The 27,323-nt window shown below is 36.8% G+C and overlaps 1 protein-coding gene across 9 annotated transcripts in view; it reads right to left on the minus strand.

The window, feature by feature from the left end:
* Nucleotides 1-27,323, minus strand: part of CDC42BPA (CDC42 binding protein kinase alpha) — a 189,284-nt gene that overhangs the window by 17,736 nt on the left and 144,225 nt on the right. For 7 of the 9 annotated variants that reach the window (XM_054820852.1, XM_054820855.1, XM_054820850.1 and 4 more), the window contains 16 exons: nucleotides 26,039-26,115; nucleotides 24,823-24,870; nucleotides 20,910-20,948; nucleotides 17,663-17,782; nucleotides 16,908-16,988; nucleotides 14,732-14,837; nucleotides 13,830-13,966; nucleotides 13,029-13,168; nucleotides 12,069-12,150; nucleotides 10,677-10,893; nucleotides 9,865-9,927; nucleotides 8,340-8,933; nucleotides 6,309-6,406; nucleotides 4,607-4,691; nucleotides 2,752-2,875; nucleotides 1,327-1,444 (listed from right to left, as the gene is read on the minus strand). In XM_054820852.1, the coding sequence (XP_054676827.1) occupies nucleotides 1,327-1,444; nucleotides 2,752-2,875; nucleotides 4,607-4,691; nucleotides 6,309-6,406; nucleotides 8,340-8,933; nucleotides 9,865-9,927; nucleotides 10,677-10,893; nucleotides 12,069-12,150; nucleotides 13,029-13,168; nucleotides 13,830-13,966; nucleotides 14,732-14,837; nucleotides 16,908-16,988; nucleotides 17,663-17,782; nucleotides 20,910-20,948; nucleotides 24,823-24,870; nucleotides 26,039-26,115 (2,129 nt within the window). The remainder of the gene's footprint in view (nucleotides 1-1,326; nucleotides 1,445-2,751; nucleotides 2,876-4,606; nucleotides 4,692-6,308; nucleotides 6,407-8,339; nucleotides 8,934-9,864; nucleotides 9,928-10,676; nucleotides 10,894-12,068; nucleotides 12,151-13,028; nucleotides 13,169-13,829; nucleotides 13,967-14,731; nucleotides 14,838-16,907; nucleotides 16,989-17,662; nucleotides 17,783-20,909; nucleotides 20,949-24,822; nucleotides 24,871-26,038; nucleotides 26,116-27,323) is intronic. The other 2 variants (XM_054820851.1, XM_054820847.1) reach the window with 1 other exon arrangement.

The following is a 27,323-nucleotide window of genomic DNA, read 5'->3' on the forward strand; positions in this document are numbered from 1 at the left end:
ATCCCAATTTCAGCATCTACTTCCTGCATTCTGCACAAACTCCAAGTAATAATGATGATCATTTTAGACAGCACTTGTGTACTAATGCCTATGTCTTATGGTGGTACTCGTATAATCTGTTTGATATCATATCATTTGATCTTTCTTACAGTGCTAATTTGCATCTTCTGACTCACATCTGTGTCACTGTGGAAAAGTTTAGAAAACAATACAGAACACACAACAAGACCCTACAACTACCTGACAGGAGGTTGTAGCCAGGTGGGTGTTGGTCTCTTCTCCCAAGTAACAAGTGACAAGACAAGAGGAAACGGCCTCAAATTGTGCCGGGGAGGTTTAGATTGGATATTAGGAAAAATTTCTTCACCGAAAAGGTTATTAAGCACTGAAACATGCTGCCCACGGAAGTATGATATATTTTATATAAAGTATTATATATTTTAAATACCCCAGGGGTATTTAAAAGACGTGTAGATGTGGTGCTTAGGGACATGGCTTAGTGGTTGGACGGGGCAGTGCCAGGATAACGGTTGGACTCGATCTTAGAAGGTCTTTTCCAACCTAAACGATTCTACGATTCTAAGATGCTCAAGGTAGCTTGAAGCAAGCAGTATGATACTCTCCTATGAACAAAATATTAATTGGTCTTTAGCTCCTCAAAAATTTCAGTAACTTCCAGGTGAGGATTCCCTACATAAGGTTTCGTGGAAACAAACGTGTGTGTGCTATTATATGTTTTCTTTTTCCATTTTTCAACTTAAAAGGTCAGTTTTTATGTAAGAAGCTCTGTTTCACTGAGACTAGTTAATTTGGAGAGAAAGTGAAAAATAGCATCTTATCTGGGCACCACACACTGTTGAACTGCTACAATTTCACTGTCTGAGGAAAAGAGGCTGTAAAGAGAGAGGCTAAATTGGAGCTAAATATAGGAAGAGAAGAAAGGAATTGAACTTACAGTAATACAGTTCACGGAGAAAGAACTTTCTCTTTCCATTCCCACATGGAACACAGGCCCAAATCCTCTTAATTTTGTCCCTTCATAGGGGTCATAAAAATTACCATCAACACTGAGAGGCCAACCTGCCTTAAAACCCAGGAGGCATTGGCCACTTCTCCTCTTACTCTTGATGCTTAAGTGTCATCCTCTTTGTTTAAATTTTGTCACATACAACAGAGCATGTTCAGCTCCATTTCCCTAGTTACACTGCTCCTGATATGAAATCCATCAACACCCTGAATATACTTTTAAAATTGTACTTGTCTTTCTCTCACTTACTAGCAGCCTGAATTGCAGTCACTCACTCTCACATGTACTTTTGTACTTACCATTGGGAGGTCTTTGAGAATCTGTATACCATCTCCTGGACCCATATGTGCTATGTGGTTAAAATTAGTTGGGTTAGAAATTAATTTATTTCTCATTTCTGGATCGCGTAGCATCTCCCTGGAAGAGAAAATACTTTTGTTTAGGTATTTCCTTCAAGGCAAGGATGGACATTTATAAAACATGTACAGCTTTGATTATCAGCTACTTTTAAATGGAAATTAACTATTTAACCATGCTAACAGCGATAAACCCTTGCTATCAGCACTAGCATGGACAAGCTTCCAGCTTGAAGAGAGGACAAGGGGCCAAAACAAAAGAATGCTGTTTGCAGGCTAATAGCCCACACCCAGTAGTTACTAACATTCAAAGAATATACAACCACTATGAGCTGATAAAAAGCTCTGTAAGATGAATAAAAGCAGAACTCATTTGTGATGTATTACAAAGTGGAGATGAAAATGAAGTACAAGATATGAAAATAGAATTAAAATAATACTGCAGTACCTTTCTCAGTCTGTAGTCAGAATTAAAAGCTCTTCAAAATGGCAAGGATGCATTTCAGAACCCAGAATAAATAAAATTTTAAAAGACCAAACTGCGACCAGCTCAGTAAAGGCAAGGACAAGAACTGGAATATTTATCTCCACTGTACACAGCTGTTACTTTCCTTAGAGCCAAAAAGAAAAGAAAGCTAGGAGCCAGCCATCGGTGGAAGACGTTGGAAGTTAGAAAACTGAAAGACTCAGTTCTTGGAGTGTAGCTTAGCACAGTAGCAGGTCATCTTTAGTGAGTGATAGTAAATGGTCAGTAACATCCTCTACGAACACTGTGAGTAGTGCAGGCCTATTTTTATTGCCATTTAGGAAAGTATTTGTGACCTGTTAAAGACTTCTATTAGAAACACATCCTGAAGTCCTATGTCCTCTGAAGATGTGAGTTTTCTGAGATTTATAGAATGTTTATGTAGTTAAATCTATAAATCAAAAAGCAGATGCCTTGGAATACTGCTGAGAGTAGAATTGCCTTCAGAAAGAAAAGCAGAACCAGAGTCTGAAAGTAATTAATCCATACGCATAGTTAGCAACGTAATCTCCTTTTGCAAAGTGTTTATTATGGATCTTTATATATACAGTAAATGTGCACACCTATGTACCTATATACAGTATGTGGAGACATGCATTCCAAATTACAGCTGTTTCACATAATCAATTTGAACTAATGAATACTTGTGTATCCAGTGCACATCAATATCCAAACTGGTATTAACACAAATTAAACGTTGAGGATTAAGGCGGTAGTGAAGAGACAGAAACATCTGAATGGGCATTCCAGAAGGCAACAAATGAAGTACTACATTGGCATCGGTCACTGTCCTTCAGGGCCTACAGGCATGTACAGAAGACAAGTACATGTTGAATACCGACCTCCTCTGCTGCATCCTCTCCTCCTCTGGTACTCTGAATGAATAGCGGCGCTTGTTGTTGATGTTTCGAACCATTTGTTTCCGGCTGTTATCTGATGTCTCAGGAACTACCAGTTCATCGCCCTCTGAAATCAATATAAATATGATGATCCAGTGGGATACTTCATTAGGTATTCATGGAATTTGAATTCAAAGACATTTTCTCCCTCTGCTCTTGCTAGTGTTGGACACCACCCATCTGCCATCAAACCTGAACAAATGCTCCTTGATTTATGGGTCACTATCTACTCTGTTACATAGCAACAGACTTAACCCTTCATCACACACAAGCTGCCATGACTATGTTCTCAAAATATTGTGATTAATTCTTTCAAACAAAACACTTCGGTTGGGCAGGAAAGGATCTCAGTCCTCTATCTCAAATTTTCATTGGCAGTTCTCACTGAAAATCACTAGAACAGTCTCGTTCTGACAGTTGTCTGGAAACTCAATGCGAGATTCTTTTTCATTCATTCCCTGCTCCAGAAAGACTACTCCTTTTGAAAAGTTTGAACACTGATGTATTTTGGTATAACTATGGGAAAAGGGAAGATTTTTTTCCCCACATGTGTAGGTCTGGCCAAGGCATCTTTATTAAAGACACGAAATGTCAGTGACAATCATACAATAGGTGCGTTACTTCGAATGAACGCTGCAACTGCTCTGTCTTGTTTTATACAGATGGAGACTAAAGTTACGCTTAATAAGCTTGAACATACCCAACACCTACTGCTCACTGCCAAAACTGTTTTTGTATGAAACTGAAATCTCTTCTTTCCTTAAGATCAACTGGAAATTTCATGAAGTGTGGGATTTACTAGGTAAGTGGCTTCAGGAAAAAAAACTTGCAGATTTTTATGGAGTCACACCTGGAGGATACTTTACTGTTTGGCAACCTTCCTTTCTGAAAGGCAGTGAGAAGTGTACAGGAGCAAAGCATCAGCCTTACTCACTTCTGATCCCATGCTCTCTGGTGTTTTTTTTTTTTTTTTAACTCTTCTACTCTACTTTTAATGTTCAATATTTATTAAGACTTGAAAATTCTTTATAGGTATGTCCACCATATTGCTCCTCTCTACCACTGTCATTCCTTTTGTAATAATTTGCTAGCAATTTAAATAAACGCTGAAACATTGCCAACAGCAGTATATGTTTCTAGAGTGTTTATTTCCACTATTTTCAGAATAGTTGTTAAAAAAATTATAGCTTTTGATTGTTAAAATAAAGCACATTCCCTCTCCACCTAAGAGGTTAAACAAATAGGTTAAGGAAATTACTCAGGAGCAAGCTTATGAAATGGGGTCAAAAAAAAAAAAAGATCAAAAAGACTCATAACAAAAATAGAATTCTGAAGCTAAAACTTTGGCACATTATTGTATGTGGCCCTAATAGCAAGTTATGAATATATAATTTTATATTACTTCCTGATCCTTGGGAAAGGTTTGTATAGGTTAAGTATAATATTAATTTTAATCTAGTACTCCCAAGATCACTATTAAAGCCTTTAATTGTGCAGGCATTTTTAGATAGTGTTCTAGCAGGTGATCCTAGATTTAGAGGGAGTGTCTAGTCCTTCTATTTTTTATTTCTTCATTCAAGTCTTCACTGAATATTCAAAAGGGGAAAAACCGGTTCAGAGTAGCTGCCTAGCAGACATCACTGCAATCACTGTGGAATCTATAAGCTTTGGCTTTCTCCCAAATTAAGAAGCACGCATACGTTTGAGAGACCACTTTCTACAATGCACAGATCCAGGCCAAAGAAAAATGTTCTTTCTAAACAAAAATTTGCATGATGAAAATCTGCTTTTTACTTACCTGCCATTTTGTTTTTGAAATATATTAATCTAACTGTCTCCAGGCCCAAAAGGTTTAGTGATCCTTCTGTATTCAAGGGTCGTACCTGAAACAAGGAAAATCAGTCCGTGTAATACTAATAACTCACATTTATATAGTGCATCTTATTCTGAAAGCTCCAAGGTGCATTATAAACTCTGTAAAAGGAGCACTGTTATAAAACCAACCAGGGAGCAGAAGAGCGTAATTGGCCAGAGCAAAGTCTGCTCCACAGAAGAATTGCAGGCTGGTGGAAGAAGTGTCTCCCACCTCCAGTAACACATGCCTGCTCTCAAGAATAACAATTGTGAGTCATTAAAGCCACCAAGCAGAGTTAAAAACAATTTTAGATTTTAAACTTCTGTTTGGAGAACAAGTACAGACTTGCCTAAAATTCCACTTACAGACACAGGCTTAACAGCTTAACACCAGTCCTCCCAGCATTTAAATAAATAGTTCTGTTAGAAGTCTACTTTATATAACAATTCCATTTTGTCTATTAGATGCACAAAGCAATATGCAGTGCTTTTATTTTGTGTTAGTATCATGTCACAGCTATGCTTTGCAACTTGATAAGAGTACATACAGATTGTATTGGTGATTTCCAACTTCAAAATGAAAGAAGCATTTCACCCTCCGAGTCTGCAAATTGCGTTAGAAACAAACTCTTCATAATAAATTGCCATTTTTGAGTCTCCTAGATGTAGCAATTCTTCTTTGTTGAAGGTAACTTCATTCATTAAATGGCCAGTCGAGCCAAATATTGATCAAAGTACTAAATCACATTCTGCTGTGCAGGAAAAAAACGCTCTGACTGCTTAATAACTCAAAGTTTGGACATCAGAAAGAGTAGAGGAAATTTCCTTTAAAAGGCCAGATTATTCTTCTCTCCTTAAGACGGTTAAGAGCTGAGCACCTTGATTTTTGCATTATTTATCCTTACAGCATTGCCATAATATCTGCTCTGACGTGGGAAATTGATATGCAGAGACTGAATGACTAACCCAAGACCACAAGGACAATTTCTTGCAGTTCTATGTCACTGGAATGCCAGTTAAAGGAATTATTTTGACACTAACACAAAGTTGAAGTCGGTCTAAACTATGGGAGAAGAAACACTTTTCTTTTTTCTTTCCAAATACAACTGAGCAAACACCTCCTAAATACCAAGGAAGTGTCAGTTTTCAAAAACTTTCCTTTGATCAAAGTGATCCAAACCTGACATCCATCCTGGTTTTAATATTTGTACTGGTTGAACCGAAATGTTCTAACCTTATCTGTCTACTATGTTCTAAAGCAGCAGAAGGTAGTGTTTTGAAGGCCTGTTTAATTATCTTGACATTCACCATCTTCTGGCAATAACATAGATGCAATCAGTCCCAGTGAAGCCACATGCAATTAATACCAAGAAACTGCTCCCTACGATAATATCAGTAAGTCTAACATACTCATATGCTCCAGACTGACCACTCATCTCAACCAGTGAAACCACATGCAAAACACATTTTGTGTATTTTATTTTGACCAAAAAGCACTGGTTTCTTTACAGTAGCTCTTCTTTAGTTCAATTATGTTTAAACCACAGTTTTAATGATGGCTTCTAACGTGCTTAAAAAACCCAGTATGACTGTAGCAAAGCAATACTGAGTCTAGACCTTTCACTGACATTGACAAAGCACGTTACCTTTTTGAGAGGAATAGTCTGAATCCACTCCATGGAGTTCACGTCGAAGATATCAATTGCATTTTCACTGTACACAGAGAGGTATGGTGCATTGTAACCTGAGAGGGAAGGATTAGGTATAATGTCATGTGCTTTTTAGACAGGACTCAAAATATACAATTTCTTATGTTTAACCATATTTATTACAAAAAAATATAACCCCACAATATAGCAACAATCTTTGCAAAATATGTTTTAACTCAAAAATTATCACGAAATTTATTCTGAAGGCAAACCAACACCAAAAAACTCTATAACCTCTGTGACTTTTCTTTTAACTTTGCAGAACCAAACTCCTCTTTGAACTGCAGGGGATTGCAGTTTGTTCTGCCAAACACTGATGTGGTTCAAAGTTTTTTCTTCTAAAAGCCCTATTTTTAAGAGCTTGTATTTTCTAAATGATGTGGTAGGAAAATATATTGTCATTATTGAATAACTGTCATTTGAATGAACTGAGCTTTTAGTCTTTGGACTCTGTACTAAATGAACATCAGTTGGAGCTAAGCACCATGACACAGTCATAAAAATCTTCATGTTTCCTTCTAGCTTTAGTTCTCTTATTTTCTGGATTGTAAAGAGAATTCTTGTGCTACTCAAGAGTAGCATTTCCCCAGGATAAAATTTGTTCCACTGGGACCACTTCTAAAAAAGAATTCAGTATTTCCATGTCAGCAACAAGACTGTCATGGTCTGCCAAGACTGTCAAGAGCATCCAATTTGTGTTTAAATGTAACAGGTTTTGCTATAAAATATACCCCCATTCTGAATTAACATCAAGTCACTTCATTTAAGGCAATCAAAAAACTTTCGCAGATATCAATGACCAGTATAGATGAACGACATGTGAAAATACCTGGTTTTCGATCTATCACAAAAGCTTTCATTTCGATTGATTCGTTCTCTGAATCCATTGTAATAATCACACTCTTGCTTGAAAACCAGAAGTGACACACAGCCTGTAAGAGCTGCTCCTTCCACGCTCAGAAGGAGCTGCACTGAGACAAGGTGAAACATTCCTCTCCGCTGCAGTGTGACTGTACTGCTGTCACAGTGAGGTAAGAAGGCAGACTATTTTAAAAATCAACATGAGACTGGGCTCATTCACAGATACGCTGAGGACAAATTTAGTTAATCTTTATTTGCATTCAGAAAGATGTTAAAAAGAAGAATATAGGCATTGAAGGGTTTTTTTTTTTTAACTCCAACTGTCACAAAGATAAAGCCCCAGCTTTGAAAAATCGTGCAATAAATGTTTAACACAGTTCTTGCTGGAAACTGAAATATTGAAAACTTACAGTATTTTTGCCTTATGGTTATGAAAGATATTTTTTATACTGCCTGCCATACATTGTATTTTGGAAGGGAAGAGGGAGGGGGGAAAAACTTAAAACCTGATGTTTTAAAAAAGCGAAGAGAGGAGATGAATGAGTGAGAAGAGTGTCAATAAAAACTGCAGAGGAAAAGAGTTTGAAGGAGTAAGTAAAGAAAAGAAAAAACCCAGTAAGTAGGAATAAACACCATTAGAGAAAAGCAAGTCAAACTACCAGATCTAGATGACTCTGAACATCCAGAAAGCTTGAATCACAATGCTGAGCCAAAGTACAATCAAATTTTCAGACTTTAAATAACAACAGTCCAGTATCAGTGGTAGCAAATGCCTAAAGATCCCACTAGCCTCTGTAAGGCCCGACGCTTTCAGCTGGTTTAGAGCTCAGGCCATGTGTTTAGAAATTGGACATCAGAGTGAGAAATCCTGAGCCGTGATTCCTCTTTGTGCTACAGCAGTGTAGGTCAGTGAAAGAGCTGTCAAAACTAGCATAAGTGTGGTCAGGATTAAACCCTCTGACTAGATTAAACATGCTGACAGAAGCTGAGAGCGTTCATTTACCTGTCAGGTAATTATCCTTGAACTTCACTTCCTGTGGATATTAATACAAGCAGTGATCACTTCAATGTACAACAGCAAGTACACTGAGACACATGGCAACTTACAGCAAGAAGATGGAGTTGCGGGCCACATCAACTCTTGTTGTCTAGATCTTCGGCCCTGGCAGTCAACGTAAACCCCTACGCTGCTAAAACACAGCAGGTATTCTTTATTTGAGATTTCGACTGCACAGATGGCATCAGTTGGCTGCTGTGAGATAAATGATAGTGTGTGGTCATCTGGATGGAGTAGACTGTATGGGCTCCCTTCTCCGTGAAGGGGATATTTTAAGAAACCTGACTGGTAGCCCACACAAAGACGGTCGCTGAAGATTGACATCCACTGGACATTCCCCTGGACTTGGATCTCCTTGATCTTTTTGTGACGTGTCTTACTCTGATTTAGTTCATAACAGAGGACCTGCCTTTTCATAGCTACACACAGGCACGTAAGAGCTCCATGGCGCACATGTCCAGAAACTATTGACTGACAGCCTTTTGTCTCTGCCAGCTTATAAAACTCAGTCTCCCTTCCATCCAGGGCAGCCATAGGGAAAAGCCGCACGTGACGGTTTCGTCCTGAGATTACTGCAATGAGCTGTTCATTTGGGATAAGCTCAATCTGATGAACCTTCTTATTGTCACCAACACGGATAATCTCTAAAAAAAACAAAACAAAACCCCCCAAATCCAAGTAAATAGTGTTGAAGTGTGAATTGATTAAACCATCTCTACTTGTAAAGATAAACTATGAAGTAAACCCAAGAAATTCACTTTATTGCTTCCCTGCAATATTAAAAAGGACAGAATCAAAACTTGTATTTTAATAATACTACATGTGGCAATGCTGGATAGACCTTTGGCTTTTCCTCATCAGAAAAAGAGGAGCAGATCCCATGCAATAACAACCACTCTATTATTTCAGTATTCGTTTCAAAAAACAGATTATAGCCGCAAAACTACTGAGTAAAGGGAAACCCTCAAAGAACTGAAACATACAATTAAACATGTTGCTTGTTGAATTAGCTTGGGCATCTGTCATTGCATCTCTTTACAATACTGAACGTAAGTTTTAATTTCCAATACCAAGAAGCAGGTTACAGAAAAGATTGAGCCAGGCTCCTTACTGAGGTGCAGAGCAGGAGAAGAGGATACCCTGGTCACAAATTGAAACAGGGGGAGGTTCCAACTGGATATACGAAGAAAACATTTCATTGTGAGAAGAATTACACTTTGCAACAGGCAGCCCAGAGAGACTGTGGAACCTCTTTCCTTGGGGATTTTCAAGGCCCGACTTGACAGAGCCCTGGGCAACCTCGTCTGAATTCAGTATTGAGCCTGCTTCAAACAAGGGAACAAACGCTTCAGCTACATTCCAGATGCTAGACCTCTGTTACTGGAAAGGATACCCAAACCAGAAAGCACACAGAACACCTTGATTATCAACTCTCATGTGGAGTTGTCCAGCTGATAATGTAGTAAGTTGAGAAAAATGAAATCAGAGGATATTGAAAGCAAAAAAAAGTTGCAAAGTCACTTTCTGATTATTTAGTATTACGGAAATTGTAATTACCAGTTCCTAATCTCTTACCGTCTTTGGTGACATGCACAACAAATAACCCTTCTTCGTTCCCCAACGCTATCCTTTCATGGTCTACGATATCAAGGGAAAAAAAAAAAAAGGAAAAAAAAGTTATTTTTCTTTGGAAATACTTCTTCGACAGTAGTGATAAATCTGATTAACAGAGGCAGTTTAATATCTTGAAATAAACAAATATAAAGCCAAATCCAACACATTCATGTAACAAAAAACCCACTGGTAACCTCCCAATCTTTCAAATTTCTGAAAAAATAAGTCTTTTCTCCTGTTAGTATAAGTAATACCAAGAAACATAATTTTTAACAAACCATTCAGAGCACATAAGTGTACTATTGACTTTGAAATAACTATAATATCACCTTTAAATTATTTAAATAATCCAAGTTTAACATATTTTATGCAATAACATTTAAAATTACTGAATTCATTCTCTGCTTTTACATTTTCTCTCTAGTCCCACAAGCAGACTTTGTAAAGTCAGTTATTTACATCTATTCTATAATGCTAATTTTGCCCAGTTAAGGAATTATGTTTACAGAATAACAAAAGAGCAATGCCCAATTCTCAGTCAAAATTATTCATAATTATGAATGTGTGTGAATAGGGGGAATATTCTTACAGATCTGACAAAAGTACTGGGTGGTGAACTGCACTTCTCTCTCAAATCCATACATGTTTACATATGGAATAAACCCACTATGTTTCATTCTTTATTCAGTAGATAATGGCATTGTAACATGTTTTTGCAAAAATCATGCTTTTAGCATACCAGTTTTCCTTAGAGTTTTCTTCTTATTTCATACCTATGATTGCTGCTGATTGTGTTGTTTTGATGAGGGGTAAGGTGCTGTCATAAGCTTCTTTGGGAACATACACTGAGCGGTCTTTGAGTTTGTTCTTCTTCAAGATCCTATGCAATTCATTCAGCACTCCTACCCATTTGCTTTTTTCATTCTCACCGTCTGCTAGAATCAGGATTGAACACTTATTACTGGATGCAGAGAGCTGGGAAGCTGTGACCTGGAAAATTTTGAAATATATATTTTATAAGCAATAAAAAATTTCATCATGATCATTTCTACAAGGGTATCAGATGCCTGTATATGCCCTTCTAATTAGCTGTCTGAACTAAGAATGCAAAAATTTAGACTCAGTTAATAGAAAACACTATCTCAATCAAGAACCCACAGCAGAAAAACTTGTAGATGTGAATAACTCAGCAAAGAACAGAGAAAACATTGGCTTTATTCTAAATGCATTTGTATTTATTCTATAATATGGAAATGTCTGCCCTAAATAAGGTAGTAATCGGTTTCTCACAGCAATTCTATAATGAAAAGCATTTCTTACAAAATATTCTGGGTTTTTTTTTTTTTAAGACCAATAATTTTTTCTGTAATAATTTAATGCAACAGGAATGGTCTTTATGGAAGAATGATCTATGATCCTTTTCATGTATTTGGTACAGCTACTATAGATAAAAATGAAAGCTCCTTTTGTAGGTTTATCTCCTCTCAGCATGCAGACTGATGCACAGTCTGAAAGCCGGAAAAACAAGGAGTGAAACACAACAGCATAGTAAAGAAATGATAGGGGAATCAATAAGAGACCAAAGATATTTCATTGAGGTCAAACTTCAATAGACTATCTAGTAAAAATAATATTAGAAAAAGCCAATGATGGCAAAATCCTGATAGTAGATAACAGACATAAATTTTGATGAGCATTTTACACTAGATTTCTGTACTGACTACCTGATGAATGAGAGTTTGCAGAGATCAAATGCATATTTACGAAGAAAACACATAAAATAAAAGCTTCACGAATAACACAACAAATTAAATGAGAAGCAGAAGGCAACTTTAGGAAATGAAAATGTAGAAGGTGATGAAGAACAGAAGAATTCCAAATGACTAACAGGAGGTTAAGAAAAGTACGTCTTATTGTGAAGGTTAAAAAAATAAAACCCACTAAAGGGAAGATGAGAGCTTGTCTAAATGTACCAGTGCTATTTTTTTACCAGGAAAATGATATATGTACAGATCCTTATGCATTGCTGCTGCTGCCATGCATACCACACGGCCAGAATGTGCAAATGAAATAAAATACTAGCAAGCTGTCAGTGAATGCACACCGTACATCACACTGGGAAACTCTGTACTTGTGGGTTACTAGGTTCAAGACATAATACTTACCCTAAAGATACAGGGGATATCTTTTCGATTTGCATGGATGACATCTGAGGCCAAGACAGAACTCACTGAGAATTCTTCATCCCTTATGGACATCACAAACATAATTGGAAAATTGTTAAAGAGTAAAATCTGTATGCTTGGTTTTTTACTTATATTTCCATAGTACCAATAGCCTTGTTTTGTGAAGGACACAACAAGACAGCACTGAGATCTAATTTTAAAATTATCCTTTCCTCTTTATCTGCAGATGAAACTCACAAATGCAATGTTGCATAATTAATTCCTCATAAATGTTGATATTCTGATCTATTCAGAGTATCTGGGTTTTGTCTGTTTAAATTAAAATCTTTAAAAAAAATAAAGAAAATCAAACTTAAAAAATAAGCCTGGACCAAGAACCTCTCCAACTCTTTCATAAAAAAATCCAAACGCACTAGAAGCTATAAGCTACAGTTGTTTGAGACTTCCTGGATAAACACTAAGCTAGTTCAGAGAAAAGCTTTACTTCGCTGGTATGTTAAATGTTCTCAACCTTCAGTGAAGTTGGTAGTATTTCAGTAATACTGAAGACAGTGGGAATAAACTCTTTGGCCCTTCTGAATCAAAAACTGTATTAGTTTTATCCTATAATAAAGTTTTATCTGTCCTTTCAAAATTCTATTCAACCCCAAAAGAATGTATTTTTCTTCTTTATTCATCCCAGATCTCCTACACAGCTGAACAGATACATTTTGGCACATGATGTAGTAATGGAAGTTTAAATTGCCACATATGAACACACAAGTGTAGTTCAGGCTAACTGCAAATACAGCTTTTTTCCAGAAAATTAGAGGCTCTCAACACTGATTACAGTGTTTCATAAAAGCTCTGGAGCTTGCTTACTGACTTCACAAAAAGGAAAAGCAGGAAAAAACCTCCCAGTGCCTCTGAAAAGCTCCCACTCAGGACCAAACAGCTTACCTCATGTCTATGACCTGACTCACTATCACGCTGGGCTGGGATGCTTTTCCTTCTGCTACATCATATAGGAAGAGTTTAAAATCACAGATCACTGCCAGCGCTCTCTGCCAACCTTTCTTTACTCCAGCTGGTTTTGGTACCTTTAACAAAATAAATTCTGATCAACTCTCTGTAAGTTTGCATGCAATCAAAAATCAAACAGTCAGTATAAAAATCAATTCTCTCATCTAGGCTGACAAGCTTTTATTCAGTGATAACATTAAGCAACATAAGCAATAGCACAGGTACAGTAAGAGCATCAAACACAGCCACACAGATACCACAACATATTATTTTAAAAATTTATAGCAACACAGATTCTTTCTTCTTATTTCACAAACTCAAAGCTATATGAATAAATATAGAGAAAGAAACCCATCCCTAGTTGGCCAACAGGAATACGGCCAAAACTATGTGGAGTAATTTTAGTATTTATGTGCAAGTATCCACACCTACGATCCCAGACAGTACTAGCATCAACAGAAAGACTCAAAAACTCACAGGCCCTGGAAGATGATCTGATCTCTAGAGATAGACTATTCAAGACCAACTCAAAGTACAATGGCCGACACAGATGGAGCGAGAATTACTGTTGAAAACGCTAAGAGATGCTTTGTGAAAATTTAGGTTCCGGCTTCCAAACTGTTACTTTAAGGTATAATTGAATCCATCCTCCACAATGCCCCAGTTAGAGTTTAATTCCAGCTCTGGAAAACAACAAATTTAATATAAATGCCCCAAACACAGCTACCTGATACTTACTCGGACATGTCCTTCATAAGCTGTTCCTATGCCTTTCTGTGGATCTATTCCCAAAGGCCCCTTAGTCTGTTCGGGAGGGATTGGACATACTGCAGGAGCCTTGTCTGCACATGTCACGTGGCAAGAGAATCCACATACTTGTGAGGAGGACAAAACACAAAAAGATTTGATGGTTATTTCTTGTGCAGTGCAAAAGCTATGATAACGTTGATGACGTTTATAAAGGAATCCTCCCTTTTTTTGACCAACAACTGAATAGTTTCACTGAGCTTTGCTACACTGAGACAGAAATCTAAGTCTGTGCAGAGCAGCCGTTCATGCTTTAATCTGCTCTAAATTCTGATTTTCTCAGTTTCAGAGGTCTACAGATACGTGGTCTGGTTTCATCCATGTAAGAAAGAGCTTAATCAGAAGCTCATACTGAGATAATCTCTATGATTTCCTCTAGGCCCAACTCTACTAGTAAATGAAAAGCTGGAAGCTCCTCTAATTCATGAGTGCCATTCTGTGCACATACAAAACTAGAACAAATTAGTCCTGGAAAGAAGCAAAATTGGTACTGAATGGCAAAGCTGTCTTACATTTTGCCCTGAGTCAGAAAGCGAATCTGCTGCCAGCATACCTGACCACTGACTGTGGCCCCTTATTGCTATTTTCAGTAAATTGAACTAAGCTCTTCTACCACCAACTAGAATAAGCATGTCCCTAGATAACTAACTAATCTGTTACGCAAGATGTTCAAACTGTTTGGCTTCTACTGTTAAAAGACAGAAGCACAAAAATATATTCTATTATTCAAAATATAAACAGAAGACTTCTGCATTATCACACCACAACATTTACTGTGCAATTTGCATCTATGAGAACTTCAGTTCACACTTCCTGCCCTCACAAGTGCTTACCTTCACAAGTACAGCCCTGTCGTATTAAACCAACCATCAGAGATGTGCACTGATTGCATTTTGTTGGTGTGTTAAATGACTTCACTACAAACTGGTGGGCTTTAGGCTGTGAAACAAGCAGACAAGGATGTTAATACCTCTAACACTTCTGAAGAACAGTTATTTTTTCATAGATATAAGAGTGCATAGGTGGATTTAAAAAGGTAGCTTGTATGTGTTTACTGAAATGAGATCTGGGCTGAAAAATATTCCTTATCAGTAATTGTTAGTGATAATTTAAACCATCCTCTAAACGAAACTATGGAAACTGGACCTTGTCTCTCAATATGAGCTTGCTTCCATTGCAGATAGGACAGTTGCCAAAATTATTCCATTCTGCTCTTGAAGTTGCACGTGTGTAGGAACGTGCTCGGTGGGCACCTGGCGGTCAGCCAAGGTCAACCCACCACAGTATTTTCTAAGCTGCAAATTCGACATTCCTCTGTAAGGAGCATTGCCTTAGTTTAAAGCAAAACATCAAACTTTTTGAAAATTCTAATTTTTATGCTAGAAAGTTCAGTTTCATGATGTCAGGCACAGGCAATTTCAGAACACTCAATTTAAAAATAAGAGTATAGATGATGTTGATTTTGAAAGGTCTTTTCTTCCTGTTAGTTCTTGGGAACACAGACTACATGAGTAAGTGTTTTAATTCTCTCTCTGCCCTCAAGGATGGCAGTGCTGATGCTATGATATCAAGGCTAAATGATTACATAATGTGGTTGTATGATTCATAAAAGTCCTTATATAAAATCCAGGAAGCTGCTTTGCTTTTCTAATAAAACTCCCAGCAAACTAACAACTGGTGGGTGGAGAAAGGGTGAACGCAAAGGCTGTCTAAACAACACGGATAATGTCTGCGATCTGAAATATAACAATTTTGCAGACTACTTTAATGGGTAGGTATATTAAAATTTTATTCTTTCCTGTTTTTCACAGCATAAGGTATCACAGCTAAGGGCTCAAACTTCATCCATATTTAATGACAGCTTTACTGTTACAATGGAAGCTTTCTGTCTACAGATGGATGTCTTGTTTTGAAACTTGCAGGGAAACAATACTTAGCTTTAAAAATGGATGCAATCATAAAGGTTCTTTAGGGAACATAATAAATTAGAAAGCAAATCATCACTTAGCAAAAATATTTGCAAAAATGAAATGTGCACAGTAAAATCTGTTTCACATTATTTCAAGTGCACATACAGTGTTTTTTTAAATTGATCTCCTAAGATGCTGTCATTAGAACACTGCCTGCTCAAACTTAGCTTTCCTTTACACAAAGTCTTTTGCTGCTTCTCAATTTATCAAAGCAGAGATATCAAAACAGAGATGTTCTGTTAGAAAGACATACTTTATTGATTAATTGCAGAAAAACTGTCATTTTTTTAATATACAGAAGATTCCTAAGCCATTGAGGCACTTCTGAAACTTTTATGAGAAAATTTTTCCTGTAATATATCGTATCTTATTCCTCATTTGCTTGAAAATACACAGTTCACTGTGAATTACCATACACTAACTGGCTCATTTGGCCAATGGCAAATTAACGTTAACAGCTGACGTAAGATCAGTATTTATGCAAGTAAAAAGCCAGAAGACAGAAAAACTGGAATTCCTTCTCCCAGCCCAGTGCTGCAGTGCTGGCTGTAGTGCTCACTCTACATTGCTTATAAAAAATGCAAATCTACAGTTTCATTTTAGGCTTACTCTTTGCCTTTTCTCAAAAATAATCATCTAATTAGCACACAGTTGTGCTAATCCAAGACCGGCCCATAGAGGCATCAGTTTTATTGTACGCAGAGGACAGAGGCAGGTTGGTCAGACAGATGCTGGAAAACACTCTCTCTCTATGAAGTCTCTTTCTTCCTTCACATTCTGGTTCGCTTATCGCTTTCTAATGTCCAAACTACTGTTTTTCCTATCATCAAATGCTGCTGGAGTGGAATGCCTAGTACAACTCGTCACACCACATAACATAAGAATGAGAGGTTTTAAATTTTAGAAAGCAACCAGCTTGCATATAAACAACCCTTCTAGGCAGCTCCTGTAAGATTACTGTGATAAACAGTTCTCCTGAAGCTGTTGCCCAGGAGTGATATTTTTCCTGTATAAAAAGTGCGAATGCTTGACTGAATACCTTTGGTGCAGAGAGTCCCGATCCAATATATGCTGTCCTCATGGTTGGTGTGTGAATTGAACGGGGAGGATGATCTGTAACCTGAACGTAGTCCCCAAAGGATCAGTAAGACATCAAATACACACTATCAAACATAGCTTGAATAAAGTAAAAACACTACAACATCCCACAGACCCTATCCCCAAACATACAAGCAATGAAATTAAACTGAGTAACACAGGAAAGGACTTGGAAAAGCAAATCTTCTCAGCAAAACATGCAAGATACATCTCTTAAATGTCAAAAAACTTTGTATTATCTTAAACATTTGGTTGAATCTTTTCTAATGTAAAATAATCAGAGCTAATTTTTTTAACAGGGAAAGGGATACATTATTATTGTTGCAAAGCCTGGATATTATTTCACATTGCCAAGATTTTCATCAGGACTCCAAAACGTGCTCTTACAAACTACAGTATAACATTACCTGTGCGACAACATTTCTTAAATATTCATGATTGAAGATATGTTAAGAAGAGAGACTGTATCTAATAATTGATTCAACACAGTTCCCTTCCCTAATCAATTAACTGTATGAGAAAGAAAATGCAACATTCCCCAAAATACAGTTCACCACTAGTGCAGAAGGCTATTTTACAAAGTCTTAAATAGTCTCTTCAGAGGAGTGAGCTTAAACAAAATTATTTGCAATAGCAACTGTTATATGAATGAAACCATTACTCAAAAAAAAAAAAAAATTATCAACACTGAGGTACCTCGATTGGTTCAATCTCACTAGCTGTAGAAGGAGACCTTGACCTTGAATGGAGGTGAGACTTGCTATCTTCATCCCGTGATGGAGTATTAGACAATGTGAAATTCTCAACTGAGTCAATCTAGGAGAACAATTCAAGAGAAAAAAACAACCGAAAAAATAAATCAAAGACATCATTAAAAAAGAATTCTTGACTCTTACCAAAATAAGATATGGGAACAGTAGAACTCCTAAGAGAGAACTGAGAGGATAAAAATTCAGTTTTAAGCAACTTCCTAATTAAGGTATTAACAATGCAATGAAAATTATTGAACACGAACACGCCAAGGCTTCTGCTGAGAGGTGAGCACATGCATAAGAGCTGCTAGTTCAGGGGCCTGATAGACACTGGAAGAGATTTGTAATTCAGCATTTTAAAAGGGTGACTGTTTTCTAAACACTACTGGGTTTTGTCCACTGGTAGTAGAGATTTGTTAGAAATGAATTCCTATATAGCCCATGTAAATCACTGCAAACATATTTAGGAGAAAATAAGGGGAAAAGGCAGAGCAAACAACATATTTCCTTAGGTTAGTGTTAATTACATACATAGAGAATTGAGGGGGTTTTTGTGTCCTGTCTGAACTACAAAGACATCCTTACCAGGAATACAGTTTCTTCAGGAGACTATTTTCCTAGTGCTTGATATACAATGAAACTAAGCCCAACACAGAACTTTACTGAACAACAAGGAATATAAGTACGACCAGGTATCTTGGATAACAAGTCATCTTTTGTCAGTGCAACTAAAAAAAATAAAAATCAGGGAATGCAGGATTCTTCCTTGAAAACAAGACATCTTCACATCAAAGTTTTCTATGTTTTGGGGTTTTTTTTAATTAAAGCAAGATGAGGATGGTTTTCTTCACTAATAATAAAACTAAAAGCTGGAGGCCTACAGAAGGCTCCATAGCATGTCTGGCTTTTCTGGAGCAACGCTATCGTCAGTTCCCCGTCGCTAAGGATTTGCCTAGCTTGCACACAAACTAAAATATGCAGCGATGTTTACAGAAAGCATTTGAACATTCCAGGGTTTTCTATTCCATTTGCCACTGACACCATACTAAGAATTCCACAAACTTTACTACTTTTTGGGAATGAAATATATTGCCAAGCCAATCTGATACATGCATATACAGTCCTGTTCTCCAGAAACTCAGTCATGGTAGTGAACAGGTGCAGTTACAGTTTTTTCTTTTTACTTTTCCTCTTTTTTTTTTTTTAATAGTAGTGAGTTAATTTTGATGGCTTCTAGTTTTATCACAGCCTTAAAAAAAATAAAATCTAGTGGAGAATGCACATCAGCTTAATCAATTTAGGCATACTAAGATGCCTGCAAGTCTTTCTGTAATGAAAATGGGAAATGCTCAAACTGGGATAACACCTGTTTTCTACACATAGATCATGTGTTTCAAGCATTGAGGCAAAAATCAGCAGTAAAGCAAACATTTTGTGCTCAGATTTATCAGACGCAAATAATAATTGGAAGCTTTATCCAGTATTAGAAACATTGATGCCTTTAAGTAGTAAATGCCCAGACACATAACATGTTTCAGTGATTTAAAACTTTTTTTTTAGTCGAGTCTAAACACATCATAACTTAGAGTCCACTCAAAGACTGTTTACCTTGAAAAATTCTACCTTCTTAAAAGTGGTGTTAAAAAAATAAGCCCAATGAGCAACTACAGGCAAATTTTTCGTAGCAAGAAACAGACATTCCTTTTCTTCTGCAAGTTGAGAGATCTAATCTATCATTTCATAAATGTTTCCAGATACTCCAAAGGCTTTCCCTTTCAAAGTAGCATCTGCATACCAAAGAATTTTCATGGTGTCTCTTAAAAAATGTAATATAAGCATAACATAAACGATGGAACTTTTCTGGAATGTGCTACAAAGCTTTTGTGGTTGAAGACAACTGCTGAACCAGTAACAAATGTATTTTTACTTTACTTATGAACATAAAAAGCCTGCAAAACACACAGAACCTGATCTACCATTACAGAATTTGAAGGCAATTTAACCACCACTTAGACTGCAGAAACAGGGCCTTAAGCTGTATTGCTGCAGTAATTTCCAGACTCCTTGCTTTAGTGAGAAGAATTAAGTACAAAAGCAACCTGACTCAACTACGGCCAAAAGTTTATGTGGACCGTATTAACACCATTAAAATTAGTTTTAAACTAATCCACTGGATTATCAAAAGCATGTTTCAGTATTTCCTATCAAATTGTAATAGCCTTTTTGTCTTCCACAGGACTGTGCTTAGTTGTCTATATGGTGTCACCTGTGTAGGTCTGAGTCAAAGCTGTCCAGCATATCAACATGGTGAAGAGAGGTGAACTTCTGAATTGGAGCCACAGCCGACAAAAACAAGCACTTACCGTAAGCTTGCCTAAGACACTGAGTGGTGTGCTTTGAACTGTATAGGTAAGGTCATTATTAGAGCTGTTGGGCACTATTGCTTATTTATTGAATATGCAATACGAATGCTTTGTATGCTTTCCTATTGCTATCATTGTATGTGTATAAAAGAAACAAAAGTGACAGTATGAGTTTAAAATGGATATAGCGTACCTGGTACCAATTCAGTCTGACAAAGCATTGATAACATCATGTTTAAAAATGCACCTTGATTTTTGAAACACCATAGAGCTTTCCAGCTTAGCAGACTACAACACATCCAACTCTGTTTTTCCTTGTATGAATTTTGCCTGCCCTCCTGATGCTCCAATTTACTCAGTTCCCTACTTTCCATTTATTTATCTTTGTCCTGTGATATTCTCTATCATTTGCTATGACATGCCTCCCAAATGCCAAACTTTTGCCTTCTACAGGCAATTCCCATAACTCAATACGTGCCTTCTGCTAAGGGCAAGGAAACAAACGGTCCCTCATTAGACATTTGCTCATCTTCCCAACCTGCATCTACCTGATCAGCTTTCACAAAGAACTTTCATACTGAAATGAGAAAGTATCCAAAGCATCTTCTCTCGTTACTGTGATATTCTGCTCACAGGATTACCAAATGAAATACTCCGAAAGCTTTTTAGCCCACAGCTGTAAAACAACAAAAAGCACAGCAGCAGCAGCAAACGGTAGCAGCAGCACAAAACATGCAGTGAGCTAAATACATGATCCATACATTAAACAAAGGCATGTACACAACAGGCAAAAAATAAAGGGCCACATAGAGTAGGACAGCCTCTTACACGTCTGCCTTTGTTAGCTGGAATACAGGAAGGAGAGCGCTTTAACAAAGAAAGGAGGAGAATATGTTACAAAACCAAATAGTGACACATACATCAGCTCAGAATTTGTCGCTCTGTATCTCCAGAGGTAGTGTTTAGACACACACAAACATGTTCATTTTTACAAGTATTTTGAAAACAAGATATTCTGGGGCAACAAGAGGAAAGAAACATCAAAATAAAAGAAACAGTTATTTTAAAGTCTGTAGTTTTACACCGGACAATAGCAGTGAATCGGCAGACTACATTACGCTAATAATTTGCAGTTAGCATCTCTGTACTTTGAATAAGAGGAATAAGGCAAACTCTTGGAGGCGCAGTATGTCCAATTTAAAGTATCCTTAAGAACCAGAATTATTCTAAACTTAATTATGGATGTGCAGGTAGAGTCAGGGCTCTCACCACACAGTACTATGGCTTATTCTGTTTAATAAGGAGAATTCAGAACACAATTTATTCTGTGGTTACTTACAAAGTTCAGATTTGTTTAGTCCAAACAAAGCCCATGGGAACTGCATGTGAGTACAAATTGCAGGAGGACTTTAAAAAAAAAAAATCTACTTTTAATTTGTAATCTGTTGATAACAGGGGAAAAATAGTATTTTCTAGCAAGTAAGGAAAATAAGTATGTCAAGGGAAAATGGGACTCCATTTTATTGTTATTAAATAATCACAAATTCATCTTTAAATAAAACAAGTTGATTGCTTCTAGCTGCTAGTGAGATACACAAATATCCACCTGGCAAAAAACCAAAACCCAACACTTCCATTATCGGACACTTGTAGCGAACACAGGAGACTTAACGCCTAGACAACATTACTGAGAGACAGCCTGCAACGCACAGGAGAAACAGCGGCAAAGATTTAGAAATGAGTATATTAGTCACTGGGGGTGACTTCCCTCCCCATCAAAATCAGAAACCAGGGACAGCAAAACCCATTCCTACTGCCCTTTGCACCCTCCCCCCTGCACAGGAGATACAAGATCGTTTCTGAACGCGTGAGCTTTCACAGCTACAAGAATTTAGGCATCGATTCTGCCAACCTGATTTGAGGATGGATAGCTGGAACCAACCGTGACTGCTACTCATCTAAATAATGAGCTACTACTTTTCTTGCTCAGCATCTGCAGGCTACAGAGGCAGCAGGATATTTATTTTTACTTCTCTCCAGAAAAAATTGCAAAGCTACTGGTTTCCTCACTGAAACAATTAGAATTGACTCCAGGCATTCACAGAGTGCTATAAACAGTTACGGTATTTGGATGGCAGACACAGAAGACATACCCACCACAGTAAACTCCAAACATAACCAGTGGGCCAAACTCAGGGCTGCTTGCACATCTACATGTTAAATAGAATTCAGAGATCTTGCAAAGAGTGCTACGTAACTGCAACAGCATATTATCTTACACTCTGTCTGTCATTCCAAGCACAGAGGCTGGAGAAACAATATGGGCCATTAATAATATTTACTTTGGGTTCTCGATTAGAGAAGAGACTTTCCTGAAACCCATAAATATTGCAGCACTGCATGAGTCTGACTGAAGGACTTCTAATTTTTCCTTGGTCTTTATATTAAGAACCTACACACTTCTCAGGTTTGACCGAGCACAGATTAATTCTTCTCAAAATGCTACAAGAAACACTGCCCTTCAAGGTAACTACTGTCAAAAAGAAACACTGGAAAGGAAATGGAGGTCACATCCTGTGGGGAGGGGTTTTTTAATACCCTTATTTTCATTTAAGTCTGCCTAATACATTGATATTTAACCAACTCAATAAGCTAAAACATAAATAAACATTCTGATAATTCAGAGGCTGTATATTATGAATCTTGCTATGAATGAATCCTGTAATTGTCCAATAAATGAAAGATGCAGAACAGACTTTAAGCACAACTTAATTATACCACCTTTCACCTACTAACATGGACATCAGCTTTATTTCTCTTTATTAGAAAGACAGGTAACTCAACAAGCCTTGTATCTGTCTGCAAGGTACTCTTCCTAACTTTGAACTGTCAATTCTCTTTTTTTGCAGTTTAGCCAGATGAGAAAGAAATCTGTCCTGGTGTTAGAGACGTTGGCCCCTGGCCAGTCCAGTCCAGAAATGTACTCTTGCCCAAGGCAACCAAGGAAAAAAACGCTCCTGTTGGACTCAGATTGAAGATGTAATACGGGAAGTTTGATTCTGTGTGTATTAAGTCATTCACATGCAACAATATACACACCAATACCTAGAGTTTTACCAAAGACTAAAAGATGGGTATCTGAAAAGACTTGATCGGGGTGGACTGATCAAGAAGAATGTCTTAAAGGATGTACGCCAACAGTTGAAAATTATTCACTTGCACAGATGAAAAAAAGTGATCTTGTCAAAATGCTTGTGGAAAAAAAATTGCTGCCTTCTTTAAAAAAACCAAAACAACTAACAATAAATACAAAATCGAGTACTGATGTCCTTCAAAACTAACTAGATGGCAACCAGGAAAACCTTCTTGTCCTAAGCTTCCCTTTGAAAAACAGAGCGTTGTCAGCTACTCTGCCACTTATGTACTTCATTTCTTTTTTAACTTAGCTTTTAGGAGAGAGTATTAGACATTTTTAAAGGTAACTTTCTATGGAAGAACCTGCCAATACAAACTTAGTGTTCCTAATACTCAGGCAACACAGCAAACACTTCTTTAATCCAGATAAAGGATATAAATATTACTCATTTATTGCAGATGTAACATGACAGGAAACTGTATTCTTAATTTCTTTTATATAAGAAAATTCCAACAATACCAGCAAGGCAAGGTTTTCTATATGCTATACAAAAATGCGGATAAATACCTTCTACTACGGTACCACAGATCTACCTTCACATTTTGTCTAAGGTATATACCTGATTTATAGAAAAAAAAGCATCTAGAAGAAAAGCATTCTTTCAGAGTTTGTGGAAGGAAATGCAATCCATCGAATAGGCCCATATACTATATATACTCTCTTTGTTACACCCTTCACAGCAGACATTTCTAGAATAAATTTAATTATATCATGTTTTAAGGCAAATAGGATTATACTATTTTAAATACATATGTATAAATATGAGTGTATGGGTATACACATATATACAAGCACACACAGACGTACACACACAACATACCTACAGAGTTGTAATGGATGGTTCTCTACCATGGATGCATAGTATATACTTGGATTTTAAAAAGCTTATTATTATTTACTTTTATGTGACTACTCCTTGAGTTTGGAAGAAATATAATGCAGTCAATTTTCAGCTTTTAACTCAATTCCCTTAGTATGCAGTTAACTAGGGTAAATATTTAAACACTGCCCTGACAGAAAACTAGCATCTCAAATGGTAATAAAAAGTACAAGTTCACTTCAGTTAAAATGAAAATTACTTCTTACAAGACAGGCTAAAAAAGAGACAAGATTTTATTTGAGCAAACAGAAATTAACTGTAAGCAAGGAAAACATTTTCACTGAAGTGATCAGAAAACTTTTGGAAACAACTAAACGATAAAGTAATAATATGAAGCAATAGAACTAAATGAAATAAACGTGCTAGTGACTTTGGAACCATTTTCCACAGGCCGTATCTGTAGATAAGGCCGAAAAGCAGCTTGTCCCCATTAGAAAAACTGTTTGCAATTAAGAATTCTTCACTCGCACCTAAAGAAAAGCTATTACTTTAAAACTGAACGTCTATCAATATAAATAGGTGTGAGTATGCTATTATAGAAATATTCTGTTCACCACTGCACTTGCAGATTTTTTGAAGTTGACTGCATTAATGTTTTACTATTCCAAATCAATTAACTGATCTCTGTTATTAGGGATTTACTGGTTTGAAAGTCAAAGACTTACGTCATCCATAAAATCAATCAATGAGGATGAAGAGGAGGAAAAGGAATCCTATTTTAATGAAAACAGCAGTAAAAAAAGAGAGAGAGAGAGAAAGAGATGGATGAAGAAAACCATTCAGTATAAATGAAAGTGCAAAAATAAAGAACTGTAAATAACTAGTGCCAGTAACAGTTACCTCAGTAAGTTTTCATTAATTGCCTTTCATAGACAATTAATTAATAAACTACCTGTATAAAACCCAACGTTTTTGCAGCATTCACTTAATAAAATAATATTCCTATACTCTGACAGGATTTTTATATTGAAAGTAACTTATAAGGTAAATAATTAAAAAGAAAATTTAAAAAGAGCTATTAATTGTGAGGACTTCAAGAGAGAACAATGAATTAATGAATACACAATGAAAAGAAAGTAAATTTTGGAACATCAATAACATCAGGGATTATGCTCTTCCATAGCTAAATGTGATGACCTCATACACTCATCAGGAAAAAAACCAGTGGCAAATTTTAGACCGTGTAACTGTAAAGGTGGTGCCTTGTCCCCTCTGAATTCAGTATAACCAATATTTCACCCCAGCTATTCATTCAAAAGAAAAGTGATGCATTGCTTACTGTTGATAAAAAAAGAAGATATGAAACAGACAGTATCATTTCAATTTTTGTCTTCCAGGTTTTCTACCTAAACTGGTCTTTTTTTCTAAAAGTGACAAAGGAATTAAACAGATTTTTTTAAGTATATAGGTTCTGTGGAGAGGAGATGAATAGTAATTATCTGGATTTTACAGATCTGTGTAAAATGAATAGAAGATGAAAACAACCTAATAAATATACAGTACCAATGACTTCATGGAATGCATTCAAGGATTATTTAGGTATTTTCCCTCATTTTTACCAAACCAGTATCTGCATTACTTAGCATTTTTCTGAACACAAAGTAAGGCCATTCGAACAACTCTGCTTTTTATGGTCACTACAAAAATCAGGAAAATTTCTGCATTCAGGATTTGTGAGAGAATTCACTATGATTACTTGTGTTCAGGAGTAGACAGCCAGCACTGTAAATGACAAACAATTCTCACATATTATACACAAAAATAAATAAGGCAGTATGATTAAAATACAGTAGCAAACTCTCAACGAATATGCATATAACCCGCACAGAACAGCAGTAATTCCACTGACTTAACAGAGAGTTAGAATAGCTGTACACTTACTTCAAATTGATCCAGAGCAGAGGTAGGCGCATTCAAAAATGCCAAGAAAGAATTCTGTGAGTCTTGGTGCTTTACACCTAGAAAACAGCAGCAGGCTTTTAAGCTACAGAAAAATGATCTTTTCATGGAGGACCTTTGCCTTGCTGAATCAGGGTTTGGGTATCCACCTGAACCACCTACATTTTTTTTAAAATGAGTTGTCACATTTGGTCTGTTTTCCAGAGTAAAAGATTTTTTTAATACACACATACCTACTAAGACAGCAGCGTATGTTTAATTAACCTTTTCCAAGCTAGGACGTACGGGGCGTGAACTCAACACGAAAACATACTCTACGTACGTGTCTATTATGCAGAAGGCACAGGTTTCTAATGTGCTTATGTCCATCTGCAACATGCACTGCCTGCCATACAGGCACACACACTAACAGAGCAGGTGTCACCCTGCTCTAGTCACACGCTGGATAGGTTACCGCGACAAGACAGCCTTAGCAAATGGTGAGGTTCCACAAAAATGTACAGAACAGGCTATTTGAGGAACACACTGCATTTCCAAATAACACGGGTTCCTTGACCCATGCTCTATGCCTGTCTGCCATCTCTCACTTTTGAACGTCCAGGAGTAACATGATCCTGGGTAAAGAGTCAAATGCATCTGTCGCGCTACACCATTTACATGGTTTTCAGGGAGTAAGCAGAGCAGGAACGCTGCATCCTCTGGAGCCGCAGAGGCTGGCACATCTTGACCGTTATTTTAACTTGCTTCAACGGACACATCTTTTTTTTTTTTTTCTTTTTTTCTTTGTGCATCTATAAATCACAGATATGTACAAACTCTAGCTTCCTGAACACTCTAAATACATTATATATATACACATATATATGTCTACTTCTTATAACCAGAGCCTGCAGGACTGTGTGCATCTCAAAAGACTAATGCTATCAAAGGTCACTTATTTCTTTTAAAAAAATGTTAGTGTCTTGCTCTAACTGGCCTTATCACTTTGTTTGCTCTAAATATAACCCACACTGAACAAGTAAGTTACAAAGAACCCTTTCGTCTTTAAAATATAAACACACTGCAATCTCAGTAAAATATTAAAACCAACTCTCAAATTACTTGCTACTTTACGGAATCATTTTTAGCAATCTTCTTGCCCACTCTCCTAAGTTTCTGGAACACATTTATAAACAGCAAAGGATTCAAGTGTTAATCTAAGTAATCCCTTCCTAGAAATCAATTTCCACACACAGGAAGTTACTCTACCACTGTATATTGACTACAT

Source organism: Grus americana, chromosome 3 (genome assembly GCF_028858705.1).
Source record: "Grus americana isolate bGruAme1 chromosome 3, bGruAme1.mat, whole genome shotgun sequence".
Classification (NCBI taxonomy): Eukaryota; Metazoa; Chordata; class Aves; order Gruiformes; family Gruidae; genus Grus; species Grus americana.